The sequence below is a fragment of the Saccostrea cucullata genome, unplaced genomic scaffold (assembly GCF_032062105.1).
Source record: "Saccostrea cucullata isolate Sc308-1 unplaced genomic scaffold, CSIRO_AGI_Scuc_v1 ctg553, whole genome shotgun sequence".
Classification (NCBI taxonomy): domain Eukaryota; kingdom Metazoa; phylum Mollusca; class Bivalvia; order Ostreida; family Ostreidae; genus Saccostrea; species Saccostrea cuccullata.
Window position 1 is genome coordinate 187565 of NW_026927384.1, and position 19034 is coordinate 206598.

Here is a 19034-nt window from a genome sequence, read left to right on the forward strand (position 1 = left end):
TTATAGCCAAGATGGAAGTTTATATAAAAACTACTTCAAGGTCAAGGTCATATGAGATCAAATATCAAGGAAAGGCCTTATTTTTATTTCTCATTCTAAAGAAATGTTTAACTACTTTCAGAGCAAGAATCTGATTCAAGGATTTATTACTCCTTTCATTACCATCATTGTTATATGTAGTTTTATTCCGCGTTATTGTAAATGTTTTTTTTTACACTTCTCAAATGTTTTGTCTGAATGGTTGTATGCATGTACAAAGATGCACAAAATCTGTAACAGATGTTCTACTGATGATATAAAATATGTTTGCCGATTCTTTTACATCCAGTATAAAATGGCTACCTTTTCATCTGATCTTTATTATTTAACCAATACTGCTTGCTCATTTCACAAACTGTCACTGTTATTTGTTTTCAAATGCCAAAGAAATTCAATAAATTTGCTTAGTTTCCTCTCCAGGAATCAAATTCCAACATGGCCATTGTAGCATATTGATTTGTAAAAAGTGAATTCAGATTCCTCTTTGAATATTTTTATGCATAAAACTTCCTCAAATTTCATAGAACATGTGACAAATATACAAGACAACAGATTCTGTTCTAGATAAGCCCGATATTGACTTGGAAATTCAAACTTTAGGGGAAGAACAAGCTACTAAAACCTCAGCTGACGATCTGTACAGTAGATAACAGGTACTTGGTCTGAAAAAGTCAGGTTAGACAACTTTAGAGCTACAGTGCCATCCACTGAAAAAAGTGTATATTTATTGTGCTAAAAAAATTGAACTGCATTTCTATATATTTCTCAGTATAGTTTAGACATTAACTTTTTTCTGCATGAAATTGATTAACAACCTTGGCGGTCATAGACTTTCTGCAGAATTTCATCACAATAATTTTGGACTTTGGGTATCAAGACAGTTCAGTCCAATTTGCTTTGTACTGATTCAATTTTGAGAACAGTTAATAAAAGTCCAAGATTTTTTTGGAAATTAAGCCTTTTCACTGTTGAGGTAAAAATTTGACAGAATCAAATTTGTGAAATAAATATTTTTTCCCTATTGGTGGCACTGAAGTATCAATATTTTAGGAGGACTACAGTTCTGCAGCTATTAATAAACTCAAGGTGAAGACAAGGTAGTTGCATATCACATTCAGAGTTTAATATTATTTTTCTTTTTATTCCTTTTTATCCTTTTGTAACTGTTCATTTAACTGCATGTAATATGAATCCATGAGAACCTGCTATGTTCTTTTTAATTTAACAAATTAGTCAGGTGAGCTTACAGGCACACAGGCCTCTTGTCAGCATACACAGATCTGTTAGAGATACTCCCGATGTTTAATCATTAAGAATTTGATTACTTGGCACTGTAATTTGCCAGAACACTTATTACGTCCGTGTTTAATCAATTGTAACAATGTTAAGGTCCTAAGACAGAGAGAGAAATTCATTAATAGCAAATGCAAGAAAATTCTATGGTAACAAATAACTTTTTTCTTCAAGGTTCCAATAATTGGCTGAAAAATTTTATGTTGGATCCTCCCCTGAGAATTGATCCACTCCCAGATTAGTGCTTTGGATCCACTCCCTGTTTAGTGATTTGGATCCTCACCTAATACCACCTATTAGATAGCGGCTGCATTATAGAGGGAGACAGACACTGTTTTATGTGCTCTCGAGAGAGGAACAGTTCAAGTGTTGACGACCCTCCCTCACTGTCTCCTGACTAAGTCCACTAACTACAGAAGTCGCAGATTAATGGATTAGTAACTTAACAAAGATTTCAGGCATTGTTCATAGGGAAGCCTTTAAACAGAGGTTAACATTCCATTTTATTACATTCAAGAAGAAAAGGAATTAAAAACAAGTTATTTATAATTGGAGCTCGCATTTTAAAAACATGTTTTTATAAATTATAGATTTCCATATGTCAGAAAGTTGATGGATTCTCGTTTGTCACTAAGTCATCAGAGAGAGAGAGAGTGACACAGATTTTGGTGTGTAATTAAGATGGAGGTAGGACTCTGACAGGCTAGATCTGCTGGGATTTCTGTCAATCAGGGGTCAGCAGGGGTCAGCAGATGACCAGCTAGAGAGGCCCACAGCTTTGTTATTGTGTGATGGTCTACCTAGGCTGTTATTAAAGCGTGGATAATTCAAAGTTTTCTGCTCCAGGCCAAGGTAATCAACTTATAGGGAATTAAATTTACATCACCTTGGTATTTGGACCGGAACATTACAGCTGAGGAGATGACCAGATTCCAGTAGGGACTGCAGCAGAGTGAAGAGAAACACAAAAGGGGGAGGGGAAATCTATGGAGATTGTGACCCAGTGAGAAACTAACCCTAACTTTAGGAGATATTAGCCATTTGTTTTTAATTGATTTCAGCTGGCTGCAGGGGGAGAGGGAAGAAAAGTCCAGTGTCTTATTACAGAAGTCAGGAAGACATCTGTTTATTCCTAGGAGTGAATTCTTTTACATGAGTGAAGGGATATAAGTCAGGATATATTTAGGAGTTACAGACAGACAGTCGGGAGAATGCAGGTGGAGAGCGGGGAAATCGGGAAACTGAGGATCAATCGGAGCCGACGGCACACGCTGGCTAATGTTCGGTAAGTTACTGACCTCTTTTATTGGGGGTGGGGGGGGGGGGTCGGGTGGAGAATTCAAGCACAGTGCTGAATGATAGGAACTAAAGAAATGTTAGAACAGATATCAGATCTAAATAATAGTACATATAAAACACTCACCGCTACTGAAACGGAATGCCATTAAGTTTGTTTTAGTCACATTTAGTAGCTGTGTGTTTGAAACCTCGATGACATGATTGAAATATTTGAATTATGCTCTGGATTAAAAATTTTGAACTGACTGACCTTGTATATAAAACATTAATAGGGTAAATGTAAATAGGTGAAGTTTAAATGTTTTTGTATTAGAGAATTGAGAATTGACAGAATAATATTGTCTGTATTTTATTATACCGGGTAATTATTGACCAGCATATTGACCTATAATAGCAGTGCATCATTTGTTATCCATTATAACTCAGCCTTTACCAGGCTCAGTAGCAGTTAAAGTTTGTCTGTAATACTGTAATCCAATTAAACCTGGTTACCTGAAACTCAGCGACTCCAAAAAAAAAAAAAAAAATCGGAGAAATGTGCATGCAGGGCTTTACAAAAGTTTGAGCCACAGAACAAATGCCTGGTTCTACGTTGGTTTTTTTTGTACCTTTTCTGATCTGCCTTTTGATATTAATTTCATATTTTAAGCTTGGTCAGTTATTTTAATAATAGCCTGTTCTTTACTCGAAGATTGTTTTAATTCTAAAATCTATCGATGTCATAAAAGATTCTTGAAGAGGCTATGTGGAATTGAGTGACAAAAAATAATTCTAACAAGTCTTCTTGTGTTTTGAATTTATTTTAATTTAATATTAAATGATTTTTTAATAAATAGCATAAAAATTGATTGAAAAACAAAATCACAATTTTATTTTGACATAGAAAGCTCAAGTAAGCATTGAAAAGAATATATATATTGAGGAGAAAAAAATCTTATTTTTATCCTGGAAATGTTGAATTCTTTCATCAGGAACTTTCAACTTTCTGATAATATTTATTTGAGTATAGGAAAGTGTTCGATTTAGGGAACAAAGAAAAGATCAGTTCAGTGCCCTAGTTCTGCAACAGAACATACAGATGATGCAGGTGTGAAGTCATCATTGTCACAACACAGATCAAAGCAGGACTGTTATGTAATAAACGTCACTAAGTACCACTCAAATGGTGTGTAATGACGTTAGACATTCCAGGAATCTACAGGAAAATGGCACACTAAGTGGCCCGCAAAAAGTGGGTGGGAATGATGGGGTGATGTAGGGGCTCCATCTTTATGTCCTATTGGAGTTGGGAGGGGGGTGATGACACATTTGTGATGCAAATGTTCTGGTGATGTAGAAATATATATATTTAAAATCAGATACATGTACTACTTGATTAAACATGACATTGTAGCAATAAGTTTGTTAAGGAAAGCATGCTGTATGGAGAATACTAGAAAGTTGTCTCTTCAGGTTAAAGTACTAATGACATAAAAATTGTGATGTAAGAAAAAAAAACATAATCTAAATCTACAGAATTAAAATGTGACAGAAGAGATTATGTTGTGTAATACAGAGATTCATGTGGAACAAATACGGGAGTTGACACAGGAATTAAGATTCCTAATTAATAGCTAGAGTTGCTGTTGTGTAACAAACTGTTTAAATGAATTGCTGGTGACAAAGCATTTTGTCGTTAATTACTACATGTAAAAGCAATTTGTATGAGAAATAATGGAAGAGGTTGATATCCTCTTTATTGTTACAAGATTTAAAGATCATGCATGATGCATATATGAAGATTATAACTCATTCATGTAGTGTAAGTTCCCTCCTCTTTCAGTTCCATTTTATTTTTTACCTGAACATACAACAATTAACCTTATTTAACATAGTAAAATGTTTTATATGAAAAAAGTGGGGGTGCCCCCCCCCCCCCCCCCCCCCCCCCACACACACACACACAATGCTATGTGCCTGTCTAAGTAGATTGAAATTCATTTTTATATTTTTCTCAGTAAAGTTTTAATATTAAAGTTTTAATATATTGATTAAACATGCAGCAGATTCGCAACTGTTTCAAATGAAACTTAGAAACTCTTTGGAGGTATCAATGTTTCCTGTCTGAATAAGAATGATTCACAAGTTCGGCAAATTTTCTCGTATGTTGAGTTTTGTAGAAAATCCAAAGGAAAGGAAACCTTTTGACATATTGATCAGAAAATCCTTGCTTTAGAAATCTTGATTCTACTTTGATATTTGTTTTTATCTCCGAAAAATTGAATGCACTGCGGATTCCAGGGCTCCATGATTTCCATGCGTTTCTTTGTGTTATTTGCTCCTTTACATCGAGATGAAATGATACCGTAATGATTTGCATGAAAAAAGTTTCCCAGTAAAGCCTGGAACAAGGTGATTTCCTCGACTCCACATTTGTCAATAATTACAGAAAATTGGTTGTAGCTTAGTTGGGTTAGGTCTATAGATCTTTGATCTTTGGAAGTTCATTTTTTTTGGTGGCATAATAATAATTTTTGATGATTGCTCATTAATGATGTTCTGGCCAACTTAATGAGGAAGGAATTCCTCCCGTAGAAAACATTAAAAAGTCATTTTTTACGGAAATGTCAATAATGTTAAATATCCTCGTCAGTTTTTTTGTCACACGAATCTTTCACTGTCAATAGTTTGTTTGACAGACGTGTGCATATTTGATGGTGGATCCCTCTTAAGCCATCACTTTTTTGACAGTTACATGGGAATTAGTGTTTTGAGAGAAAAATTTTTTACTGATGGTTTCCATGACTCCTTTGTAAAATATTCTTTTAAGAATGAGGAAATAGGCGGTTTTAAAATTTTCATGTCTTTGAAATCACGTTAACAAATTTGTGGAATTTATTCTCAACAAAAAAAAAAAATATTGAATTAAAAAATTAGTCAGGTAATAGCAAGCTGACTGACTATAGGCTGTTATTTTATTGCAACTGTTATTGAGTTCACTTTGTGATTAACGAACCAAGCCAAACCCTGACAAATCTCAAGAGTCTTGTCGTTGATATAAGGATTCAGTGAAACATGACATAATCAAATAAAGAGAGATTAAAGTCCAGATATTGCTAATTGAAATTGACAGAGTGGATAGCCGGTATCAGTGTCGGTAAATCCCCTGGTCTATTGACAAGAACAGATAAGAGTGCTGTGTCAAGGCTGATAACTCCGGCAGCGTAGATTTCTTGCCTGTTTAGATCCCATTGAGTCTGCGACTGCGTTATTCTCCATCTCTTGATTAACTCAAACTTCCTGTTATCTCACTCAGTGGTCTGCTATCTGACACACCTAATTCAATTACAAACCAATATATTACAGGGATAATCAAGTTACTGGGGTTATAAGAAATGAACCTTTACCACTATCAGACATTTTTGTTAACTAAAGTACATGTTAAATTGTGTTACCCAGCAGAGTTGTGGATTGCTAACAGTACCTCCTAATTCATCACTAATTACAATACCTTTTTCTCTAACAGTACCCCCTAATTCATCACTAATTACAATACCTTCCTCTCTAATCATAAAAAAGTTCATGTCTGGATCTGTACAACATTCCAGGGAACTCGGAAAATAAATGGAGTGAGGCCATCACATAAAACAGGGGAGGATCCTATTTTCTAAGATATTTAAGGAATCACTGTCTAGTTTTGAGAGTATGCCAGGGCATCAACAATAGTGAAAAACATAAAGAAGTAAGGCCAAAATAAAAATTTGCATAACGGGCGAAGCCCGTTATGCTAAAATTATCCCATGTTTCCCACTATCGTTGATGTCCCTGGCATACTCTCAAAACTAGAGAGTGATTCCTTACATTTCCATTTCATTGTGAAATAAAATTGTAGACTTAGACCTTAAGAATGTAGACTAATCGATTTAAATTACACGAGGACTTCCATGCCAATTTCGATAGTCCTCGCACACTGACGTCAAACACAAAGGCAGCCGCACGAGATTTACATGCATATTTGGCCTCCTTAACGTCAGACACAGAGACAGATGCGCACGAGATTTGCATGCATATTAGGCCTCCTTAGCTCCTGACCTATCGACCTGCCTAATTTACATTCCGGCAGAATTATCAGGAAATCAACTCCGCTTACTTTCAAAGGGTTATTATAGAGAAAAAATTTAGAAATGGAAATATTATAGAATAAGGTTTATCGATACTCTGATAAGAGAGATAACTCTTAATGACATAAATTTCTATTATTCCTCTATAGATTTGTCAAATTGAAGTGTCTTTTTTGTCCAGCTACGCTAAAATTGTTTGTATTTCATTTAACAAATATGTTTCTTTTGGAAAATCATAAGTCATAGAGTTACAGAAATATTTTATATGAGTGAGCAGAGGATTTATGAACCTTAAGGTTTTAAAATAAAGCAATGATAATTACAAATGTAAAATATTTTGTGAAAAAAATTAAAGAAGTAAGGCCAAAATAAAATTGTTTGTTTGGAATTGCCTCCCACTTCAATAAAATGCCCCCTCCTGAAAAAAAAATTATTGAGCAAAAGTAAGAAGATATTTTTTATTTTTAATCAATTCTTGGCTTGTTATCACATGCACCACATAAAAATACTTATGTGCAAAATCAAAATTCTTTGTTGATGGTAGATACTTTTTTTTCAAAAAGTCACAAAATATGTTTTTTACTGTTTATTGAGATTTTCAACAAAAATTTTAAATTTATCATTAATTTTGAAAAAAAAAAAAATTCCCTCCATCCCTCCTGTGTCTGATTTTCTTAAGGATGGCAAGTAAAAGGTTTTTTTTTTAAATGATGTAAATGTTTGTTCTGATCTAAAGGATTGATCTGTAGTTATATATATGTAAGGCTTTCATGAATTTTCATTAGCTGAGCGACTTTCATTATCTTTTTAAGTAAAGGATGGATTGTGGGAGTTTGAGGAGGACTTTTCAGTCATTTACAATTCTCACTACGCTGACAAGACTCAATCAATTTCCGGGACAAAGGAACAAGCTATTTTCAATCACCAGCATTGATTTGCTACTTACTCCCAGCCCCCAGTTGTTCTTTTTGTCAATGCAGCGTAATATACGCTTCTTCACTGCTCCGAAGATGCTGATAAATTGGCTTCTGAAGGAAACTCAATATCCTGTGATCAGGAAAAAAAAAATCTTTACTTCTTTTGTACAATAGCAAAATTTCAATGAGATAAAAAAAAAATTTAAGACCTAGTGGAATTCATCAACTTTTATAAATATTCAACATCCCTAGTGGTTTTCTTAAATTTATGCCTTGAGCAGTTTAGTTTAAATTAAAATTTGCAAGTGACGCTGAAGGAAGGAATTGATAAATTCTGATATACGTAGTATTATAGCCAGAGCAATTCTCTTAATAAATGATAATCAGTATATATATAAGAATTGTAATTAATTATTTGTTGAGATATTTAAATGTCTTGTCAACCTAATTAGTGTCAGGTTAATAAAATCTTAATGGATTCCAATTCTAGGATTCCAATAAGGGTCATTTAAAGCTTAAAAGGTGAAATTCTTAGAATCCTTCATTAAACCAAAGCTAGGGAGAAGGTGTTACAGTTTAGCATTTAGATCTTGTTCTTTAATGGGGTGGGGACTGGCAGGGGGGGAGGGGGGCCTTTGATCAACAAATCCCTGTTCTTTTTCAAGGTCATGATTTTTCCTTATAGAAGAATGCAGATAGCTGAATTCCTTTACTTACAGATCAAATGTTAACGATTAATAATAAACCTCAGTCCGTGTTATATTGAGCGATTCAGACAGACGTCCAGACCTGTATTCTGTAGGGCTTCCCAATTTCTAACCTTTTTTTAGCTCCCTCGTTAACATTCAGTGGTAGTTCACGGTCCCACTGAGGGGGAAATGAGGCAGAAGATCCCTCGATTGATTTTGATTGAGTTCAGATGGATCGGAATTAAATCAGAGAGTATTTATTCCTGTCAGGGTTCGGCCATAGACAAACATTAAGCTTGATTTGTTTTAGCCTTTTTCTCTTGCTCTTTCATTTATCACTGGAAACAGTCTAACTGCAAAAGGTCTGATGTTAGAAGTCATCTCAGTCAAGCTTTTTCCAGTCAGTGTCTGTTTGTGAAATTATTTTATGGTGTCTCAAATATTTAATAATTTGAAGTCTAGCTAAATTTGATTTCTTGATTAAATTGGTGCTTTGCCACCAGATTTGTTGAGAAGAATATTTAGTTTTTGGCCATACATGTAGTGTCAATATTTTTTAAGCTGTCCACATTAATATTAGATAATGTATATCTTTAAAAATTAGTAAAATAATAGAAGCATTTGTTGTGCTGTTTGATTTAAAGGAACAGTATTTTCTGGCACTTTTAGAAGCCATTGCTCCTTCTTCATCCCATATTTTATGACCCTTGACCCTGTACTAAAAGTACCTAGGAGTTTTTTCAGAATGGAGAATTTTACATTGTGCTTTCTTTTAATTATAATGGTATATATTTTTCCTTTGGTAATTTTTGAAAAAAGTAAATAGGAATTAATAAAAATTAGAAAGAAACAAATCACTTTTAATTGTAATGATTCATCACAACAAAAACAGAGAAGAAAAAAATGTAAGTAAATTGATGAAATGACTTGGATTTCATTTTTTGGAAACAGTAAAATTGAAAAGACCTTTTCATATGTATTAAATAAATATATGCATGGCTGTCAAAAAACAAAACATTTGACATAAAGTGTTGAAAAAAGAGGAGATTTTTGAAAAATGTTGATGACCCTTTACAAATATCACCTACCAATGTTTACCTCATAAATATTGGCTTTAACTGGTATTCATATCTATCCTAAAGAGAATGACAAACGCTGTTCTGAATTGAGTTCACTCACTCTGTTGTACTTGTTGATCACAATCTTTCTTGATTATCAGGATTTTTTTGTTTATGACAAATGTCTTGTAAATTTTTATTGACATGACTGGAAGAAAGACATGATGTCTTTATCAGAAGTTTGTCAAATTCTACCAGAACGTATTTATTCCTCACAAAACCAATAAAGGCTCAGCATTAATTCTCTACGGAAGCCCATTTAGGACCTATCAAAAATATTTTTGAATTCGTTATAACGATTTTTAGAATTCGTTATAACGAACTTTTTTTTTAATTTGTTTAATTGAAGATTTATTGAATTCGTTATAACGAATTTAATTTGTTATTACAGATTCATTGAATTCGTTATATCGAATTTAATCTGTAATTACAGATTTGTTGAATTCTTTATAACGAATTTAATCTATTATTACAGATTTGTTTAATTCGTTATAACGAATTTAATCTGTTATTACAGATTTATTGAATTCGTTATAGCCAAATTCTTGAATTGGTTATAACAAATTCAACAAATCTGTAATAGAGAGAGAGATTAAATTCGTTATAACGAATTCAAGTCGAAAGAATTATCCTATTTTACTTTTATTGAAAAATTTCTCAAAGTAAATCTGTAATAACAAATTAAATTCGTTATATCAAATTCAATGAATCTGTAATAACAAATTAAATTCGTTATAACAAATTCAATGAATCTGTTATAACAAACTAAATTCGTTATAACGAATTTAAAAAATCTGTTATAACAAATTAAATTCGTTATAACGAATTCGTGTGTTTGTGTGTGTTAAAAATCGTTATAACGAATTCAAAAATATTTTTTGATTTGAAGGTCCTCAATTATGGGTTTAGATTTGAGATTTCTAAAATAATCAGTTTGTTGACTTTTTTGGGGGGGGGGGGGGGAGGGGGGGAGTTGGAGTGGGGGTGTAAAGTATTAGATAAGGATAACCCTTGAAATCCACAAACATTACCCTAACCCTCCACAAAAAATACCTCTTTCATCATACTTTCATTGTACTTACATGTACATTGTATTAATTAAGTCTGTTTTGTAATTATACTGATGAAGTGTTCACATTTATTTCCTGATTCTGAGCCTTTTAAGCTGACAGTTCAAGGTGACAATTGAAGGTCAAAGTGGAAAGAATTAGTAATTTACTACAAACTTCAGTTCTAAGAGTGTATAGACTTTATTCAAAACTTGACCATTTCTTTATATATCAATGTTTTTGTAGAAGTTTCATTTTACTTTAAAAAAAAAAAAATTAGTGTTTTCTATAGATAAACTTCTTTCTGAGCATTGGAATTCTTTGATGGAAATTTTTATGAGGTGAGAATGTGAAATCTATTTTCTCTCTTTTCTCTCCCCCTTCCCAAAAATGAAGGAGGGGTGGGGAGCTATTCCTAGTATAACTATTTTTTGTTACCTGGCTGCCTGGTAATTCAGATTGATGAAATTTTATTACGTTGTTAATGACAAAAATGGAATTCATTCTAGTACTTATGATTAATGTATGCAAAAAAGATACATCACCCAGTCAACAGTTATGAATCAGAGAACTTGTAGAGAGACAAGATGGTGAATTAGTGAGCTAGAGTCAGGCATTTTAGTATTCCAATATGAAATTTAAGCGATCTGATATTTCATTACATTTCAATCAGATCATGCAATTGTGAAAAGATTGCAGAAGTATTAAGTCACTTATTTTTTTCAAAATGTCTTTATAACATTGAATTAATGACTAGAATTGATGATTCAAAATGTCTTTATAACATTGAATTAATGCCCCCCATTTGACCATTAACACCAGATTTGACCTTTAACACTACTCAAGGCAATCTGACCCTAGAATGGAGTCATTATTTATTGATAATGGGTTGTCTAAACTGACCTTCTGATTTTCTGGGATAAAGGATATTAGCCTCTGATTTTATTACTGACTCTCCATTAGACATAACATTAATTTTCTGTTGTCAATGAGTCTTGTTTCCTCTTTTTGTAATTAGCTCACCTGAGTCTTCAACTGTAGCTTCTCTGAATTTCACATTTTCCACTTTACTTAGCAGAACCTGTGGATGAATTTCAACCAAAACTTTCCTCAAAGCATCTTAGACTGAAGGAGATTTTTTTTATTGTTCACATAGTGGGAGATATTTAAACAAAAGTGGAAAATTCAAAAAGTCACCACCACTAGGCCAGAAATGATTAAACTTATTTGAAAGCAGCCTCAGTTGCAGTTTCCAGCTTGTGCTTGGCTATGGTCTCAGTAGGGTTAGACTACAGAAGAGGAACGATTTTTTTGACACACATTGCTTGCGTCAATACATTGGTAGTCTTCTATGACCTCAGAACCATAAACTTTGACCTTCAACAATTTTAAACTTGGTCTTAAGCTTACTCAAGTGAGCTGTGTAGCCCACAGGCCTCTTGTCTTTGTTATTTAGGTCACCTGAGTCACTCAGATGTTTTATTGTTGTCTCTTTCCATCATCATTCATAAACTTTAATTGTTCAATTTAGTTTCTTATCTGACCATGGGATAAGGTTGGGCCAGAATATTAAAGGATCAAAGTTTTTACATGGTAATATTTACAAGAGAAAAAAAATTCTTTCTCAGATATATTCATAAGAACCTCTAGGCTTGAAGAAATGAAACTCACACGTTCAAAATATTCTTCTTTTTCCCAACTATGTTTTGTTCTTCTTCAGATGAGGTTTGTGACCCATAGGCCTCTTGTTTTGATTTTTGTGCTAAATGCTTGCTAATATATATCATTCTTCTGATGAAGTTTTGTTATTGAGGATGAAAAAGCTTTTAATGGTTTCCAATGAAAGCTGCCAGAAATAAAACATCTTTCTTAACTGTGTATCATGCCAAATCAAATTTGTTTTATGAAGAAGTCTGTTTATTTCACAATAGATCAATTAAAATATGAATATTCAATATATAAAAATGAATTTCAATTTAATATGTCTAGCAGTGTTTTCCTAATTTAAATTTTATCTTTTAATTTTTTTGAATTTTTAAATTATATTGTATAAAGGATTAGTTTTACTGTACTAAAACAAATTTAGTTTCACAAAATAAATATTTTTGAATTACTTTTTGTTATGACATATTTATTTATTTAAATACAATTTTCCCACAAGCATCTGTAAGTTAAAACTTTGTACATAAAGGTCCTTTTATTATACATAAACACACAATTACTGAGTAGTTAGTCGGCAAACACTACAAATTTCAAGTCCCTTATCAAATCAAATTCGTCAACAATAAATGATTGTTAGACAAACCAGTATATATTGAGTATCCAATACATTCACCCATAATGTGTTAAACGTTTTCAGTAATAAAACTTTTGATTTCCTTTGAATTGATTGTTGATGATGGACGTTTCTGTGTAACGTCCAATTTAAAATTATTGGTGTTAATTGCGTTTCTTGTTCCCAATACAATATTTCTATTTCAATGTTTTCTTCAGCCCTCTAATGGATTTCAGTCGCCTAGATTCAGTGAAGTAATTGTTCCATTGTGAAGGCTCTCCGATTATGGGGTAGGCTTTTTTATCGTTAAATTTGTTGACAAATCCCCGGGGATGTTTTTGTAAGAGGTTACGACCTTTGGAAGGTTTAAGTGGGTCTGGACATTGCACTCCATGTGGTCGAAGGATTCAAACAGTGGACACTGGTCATATCATCCCAACAAACACCCAGGGGCTTACTGTTATTATGTGTGGATGATACAGAACAAAGTTTGTGAACTACCGGGGATCTGAAAAAAAAAATCTATTTATCATTGCATTTTTTCACTGGTGGATTCCTGCATCATTCCTTATTTAAGAACTTTTCATAGTGAATAGGTTGAACAGGTTGTAAAAACCATTAATGACTGTAGTTAAGGACTGTTTTGACAGAAGAGGTGACAGACAGCTTGGTCAGTTTGTGTACACCAATGACCCAAATTTCACACTGCATGTCCTCCTGCAGTGACAACTTTTAAAAACAAACTTGTTCAGATTCTGGGAGCTGCTCATAAGAAAGTTTTTTTTTGGTTAATTATTCCCTGAATTTTTTGCAATGGTTCCTTAACAAGGCAGTCCTTATCTGAAGGTTGGAGCCATGTTAGCATGGCTAAAAGGAAGTTTTCTCTGATAACGGAAGGTCTTGACATAATTCAATGCATTCCAGTCCTATTAATGGGAGAATAATTTTACAGGTCATGATGTTTTGGGGCTAGGATAGTCTTTGACCTAAGTGTTTGGAGTTTTACGTGACATTGAGGTGCCTTAAAAAAGACGCAATTAGCATATTAATTCACTCGGATATCGGACAATGTCCTCGCCCAAAAAAGGAGCATTGTGTTCTGACTTTATTGTGGTACAGCTGTTGTATATAAGATTACGGAGGTCGATCTATGAATTTAATTACCTGTGACGATAAGTACAAGAAGACCAGGAAATGATAAGAAAGTCCAGTAAAAAAGAAATGTGTACCTCATCACTCTCGCAAACAGGACGTAAATATCATAAATAAAAGTGTGAAGTGGGAATTTAGGGTTAATAAATGTGTGTTAATCTGTGACAGTGCAAAAAAAATAATACCTCACCTTGGAACATTATTGCCTGATTAACCTGATTTACATTGGATTATTAGTGCTATTATCAGGGATGGATTATCCACAGGGAAATTAACAAGTTAATTAAGGAATGGATCTGATGAGTTATTGCTTTCTCTGGTTGTCATCTGTAATCAGTTGTCCCCTAGTGAGTAACTTTCTGCTCCTTAGTATGTATAGAACCTCAATAAAACAGGAAAAGAAGCCAGGGTTTTTGCAAGCACTTAGATTATTTATTTTCAAATGTTGGAGTTTCTAGGTGATGGGTGTATTATAAAATTTTATGAAACACAACCAGAATAATTAGTCATAACGAAAAACCGAAAAAGGAATTAGAATTCAATCTCGCAACTGTTGCATGGTTTATTGATGAAGCTCAGGCCAGGGTTTCTTAGACTGCAACCAATATTGTAGGATTATTAAATCTTGAAATTGCGTCAGGTTATATTATATTTTTCCTTTTCCATACCACTGCTACTGTAAACCACAGGGAGATTATGCTAAGTAGCAATATTTGGTCGTAAGGATGAAGCAATAATAGGCTGAGACACAGTGGGGAGGATGAAATATTCTGTTGGAGCTGATTTGTGAAATATGGCACTATTTTTCACAGTTAAAACTTGGCCCTGACATTTCTTAATGGTCATAGCAACAAGATTTATGGGCCCCAATTGATTTTGAGGTATAAAAGGAGAAATACATAGAAGGTATTTTTTATCCTGATGACGTAACACGTCAGTCCTCATACATTGATCTTTCCTATAAGAGGAGCTTGGGAGCAGATTTTCGGTACTTCAACTCCTTTTCCAGATCAAGTTGCTGGAGAATAAAATCTAGTGGTGGATCCAGCTTTGTTGACTTTAACAGAAGGCTGGGCTGCTAAGCTTCATTGATTGATGATTAAGACTTTGCTGTGTTTTGTGAGGACTGTCACTCTAGTAAAACAAACGCGATTCATGCAAGGGGAGGATCCAAAAACTGTCCTCAGTATTAGTACCAAGTATTTTTATGGATATACTTTGTACTAACTATTTTTTGCTCCAATGAGACACTGCCTCGGTGCAACGTTCTGTAAATAGTAACTATTGTAAAATCTGAGAAAGGAAAAATTTCAAGTGGAAAAACCTAGAAATCTGAAAAGTGAGTACTAGGTACAGATCTAAGGTCTGTCTTAGTGTGAGGTGTGGATCCAGAGTTTGACCTTTACAGCTGGCAGTGTTAGTATTGTTTGTCTCACCTGAAACAGTTTACGTCTGATCAGGAGAGAACTGAAGAGGGTAGAGCTGTGTTTGTTCTCTGTCACGGTTCAATGTGTGTCCTCCCCTCACTTAAAGCCAGGCTGACGTAATTCTTATTGTGTCCACAAACTCTCACCGAATTTCTTGCGCTCTGTCCACGAAGCCTCCGTGAGCCGCTCCAGTTTTGGGAATTTCCCCGATCGGACAGGATGTTGTCGGTCCCTGTGGATATTATTCCCCCTCGCAGGCATTCCTGGGTCTGGTGGGTACTTGTTCTTTGTTTTTATTTTCTAAGGTAGCAGATTTCCTTTTTGCTTTTAAATAACATTGATTATTAATTTTAAATCTGTTGATGCAATTCTAGGTTGTTATTGAATATTTCATAAATCTAAAGAAAGTGATGCAGATACATGTACTTGTAAATTAAATTAAATTTTATGTACTTATAAAATAATTATTTAAAAGTAAAATTTCCACTGGCCTTTCCTTCTAAGAAATAATCTTGTACCAGTGCTACATTAATGCACTAACATACTTTGTTATGTAGGTCTAGCTCTAAGGTCTAGGTATATTTATACATTTCTGGTAATATATGAGTATATATAAAAAAAAATTATTGGCCAGACATATTTATTTGCCTGTAATTTTTCTTTGGATAGAATTGATTTTCAATTATGAAGAAGACAAGCTATAAACATGAGACTGCATAATCTTATTTTAGAAAACAAAAGAGTTTTCAGAGATTTTGTCAGCCTCTACTGCTGAAAATGCTTTTTGATGATATTAAAAAAACCAGCGTTCCTTTCCTTCCTTAAAAAATTAAGCTACACAGTACTGTTTGTTGGAGTTTGTGACGTAAATGATATTTTTTTAATGAACACTGACAAATCTTTTGTGTAAATCAAAATAAAAAACTTCCTTCTTCCCCGTATTAAAACAAAAAAGATACAGAAAAGCAAAATGAAATAGTCGTTTCAAAACTCGAGAAGAATTTTTTTTAGAAATATTTAAAAGATACTTTCTCCAGTTCCCATTGGTAGCAAATTTTATTATGATCTGAGTAATTCAGATATAGAATACTCAAGGTCATGTGACCCCTGGGCCTATCAGGCACAGAATTATCATCGTTAACAGTCATTGTTTTTCATCGTTAACAGTCATTGTTTTTTCTCCACATCTGTGATAGTATCTCAGGATTCTCAAAAATGATTGAATTATGATGGAGAGGGGAGAATTCCGTAATCTGTTGGCAAATACGAGATGGCAGGGCTCCAGAGCCCTGTGACAGGAAATCTATTGTGTTATACAGAAGTCATGAATGTCTGAATGTAGCCTGCTACTTAATTGCTGTTTGAATCATATTCAGTAATAATAAAAATGATAAAATAAAACCAAATTAGTTGTAAATATGACTGAAGTTATTTTATAACAAGAAAATGCTTGATTTTATGCTATAAATGAATACTGGGTCACAAATTTTTTTAGATCGTCTTAATAAGAGCTAAATATTACCTATTTCTGTTGGCCGTGATGGATACTGCATGTTTTAATGTTTTTGATGTATGAAAGTAATCCATATAAAACCCAAGAAAAAGTTGTCTCTAGGTGACAATAGAGAAACAAGTGTACTTAGGGCCGTGAACATGATTAGGGAGTTTTTAATTCGGAGATATTGTGCAGTATTTTGGAGTCCATGCTATCTTGGTGCGTCTTGCTGGGCCCAGCTGTCAGGTTATCTTAACGTCTGAAATCCAGAAGACGTGTCTTTCTTAGGACAACTTTTAACAATGGTGTTTTTTGCATGTGTGTGTTTGTGCCCAAAAATGACAAGTAATGCACTGTATAAGACGGAGAGAAATTTATCAACATTCGGTGTCTAGTTAGATTTTCCCTTGCTGTCTGTCCTAAAACAGAGGAGCAAAATGCACCATCGTAAGATATCCTTCTTTCTTCACAGAGAAAAGTAAGTTGTGAGGCTTTTAGAAGAAAACGGGAAGATATTAGGAGGTGTGGAGGGGTGGTGTTTAGCTCAGGGTAAAAAAAAGGAAACTATTGTAACAGGAAATGATGTCACACGACCTTAAGGGAACATTTTTAAGTTTGAAAATGTAAAACGAAGGGTATGTTATTTCATTTCAAAATGTATGCTTTATACACAGTTGCATTGGTAATATAATTATGATATCATGGTGTTTGTATGGCAGTGTTGGAAAATTACAAAACACAGAGAAAAAGTCCCCCTCGTTTGTTGTGTAATGGTTTGGGCCGTGGATATCGGCCTGGATAGCTCAATTGGTAGAGCACCTGACTAGAGATACAGGGGTCCCGGGTTCGATTCCCGGTCCAGCCATGCATTTTCTCCTTTCCTGTTACAGATTTGGTTTGTGTTTTGCCAGGGGCAATAAGAACTTGGGTTGTGTCTTCGAGGGCGAAGACCATGGGCCGTGGATATCGGCCTGGATTCAATTGGTAGAGCACCTGACTAGAGATTTATTTCCAGCCATGCATTTTCTCCTTTCCTGTTACAGTTGTCTGTATTTTACATCTGGTTGTTATCAGAAGTTTATTTCCAGAACTTATGACAGTTATTTCTTATATAATCAATAAATAATCACAAAACAATAAGGGGTCAATTACCTCCAGTTGGACTTGTGAGTAGGTTTCCAGCCTTCTGCCAAACAATAATAATAACCTCACACATTATACTCACACCCTGAACAAGAGACTTCAATAAAAAATTCTGGATTTTCAGTCAGGTATCAAGTGACACAACTTTTACTTTATCCTTAGTGTGAATTGGTGTGTTTTACTTATCCATAGTGTGAATTGATACGATTAATTCAGATACAGATGTGTGATGTTATAGTATTGCTCGTAGATTGATATTCTACACGTCAACAAATTCCATTTTTTTCCTGCAACTGAATTAAGCAGACTCAGAAAATGTGTCTAATGTCAGCTCTATTGAAGAGCTTAATATGATTTTGTTTTGATCACTGGACAAAATGCACAATTCCACCAACAGAATCAAGAGTCAATTAGCACTGTGCTATAGAATGCAAGCCAAGAAAAATAAAATAGCTACTGCTAGAATAGTGTCAACATTTACATTTTAAGTTCTAGCAGTGGTAACCATGGTTACAAAGTTAGTGCTAGAAATGATAGCATCAGTTACAAAAGTATCAGCCATGGTAGCAAAAGTTAGCTTTAAAGCAAGAAAATGTCAGTAGTAATTTGTATCTATTTAGTTACTGTGAAAAAAATATTACAGTGTATCAATTTTTACATAATCAATTGCTAGTTTTCTTGTATAACAGTTAAACTTAGCAATAATGAATTTGAATTTTAAGATGTGCTCAAAATTAAGAAATAATGTAATTATAAAGTCAGACCTCTGATTCATGCTAATTTGATCATGCAGTTCATGAGTTTGATGGGTATTTCTGTCATGAAAAATTTCAAATTAGGTGAAAAGGTTTGATGGTGGATGATGATGGTTTTTTGAATCGACCCAGCATTATAGTTCTTATAGGGGAAAAATATTTGTCTTTGAGCAAAAGGTTCCCACAAAGTTTGTTCTGACATTTACAAAGTTTTGATAAGGATTGATCAGGGTTTTCTTATGGTGTTTACACAGAGTCAATTTGTGACCTCATACAAGTTATT

General features: G+C 33.8%; 1 protein-coding gene across 3 annotated transcripts in view; it reads left to right on the plus strand.

Annotated features, from left to right (window-relative positions):
• LOC134274308 (cAMP-specific 3',5'-cyclic phosphodiesterase 4C-like) overlaps positions 1–19034 on the plus strand; it is a 78952-nt gene that overhangs the window by 6886 nt on the left and 53032 nt on the right. Inside the window, exon 2 of one of the 3 annotated variants that reach the window (XM_062756578.1) lies at positions 1507–2617. In XM_062756578.1, coding sequence (XP_062612562.1) covers positions 2544–2617 — 74 coding nt within the window. In that variant the 5' untranslated portion in view covers positions 1507–2543. Of the gene's footprint in view, positions 1–1506; positions 2618–14108; positions 15631–17275; positions 17332–19034 lie in introns of those variants that run through there. The other 2 variants (XM_062756579.1, XM_062756580.1) reach the window with 2 other exon arrangements.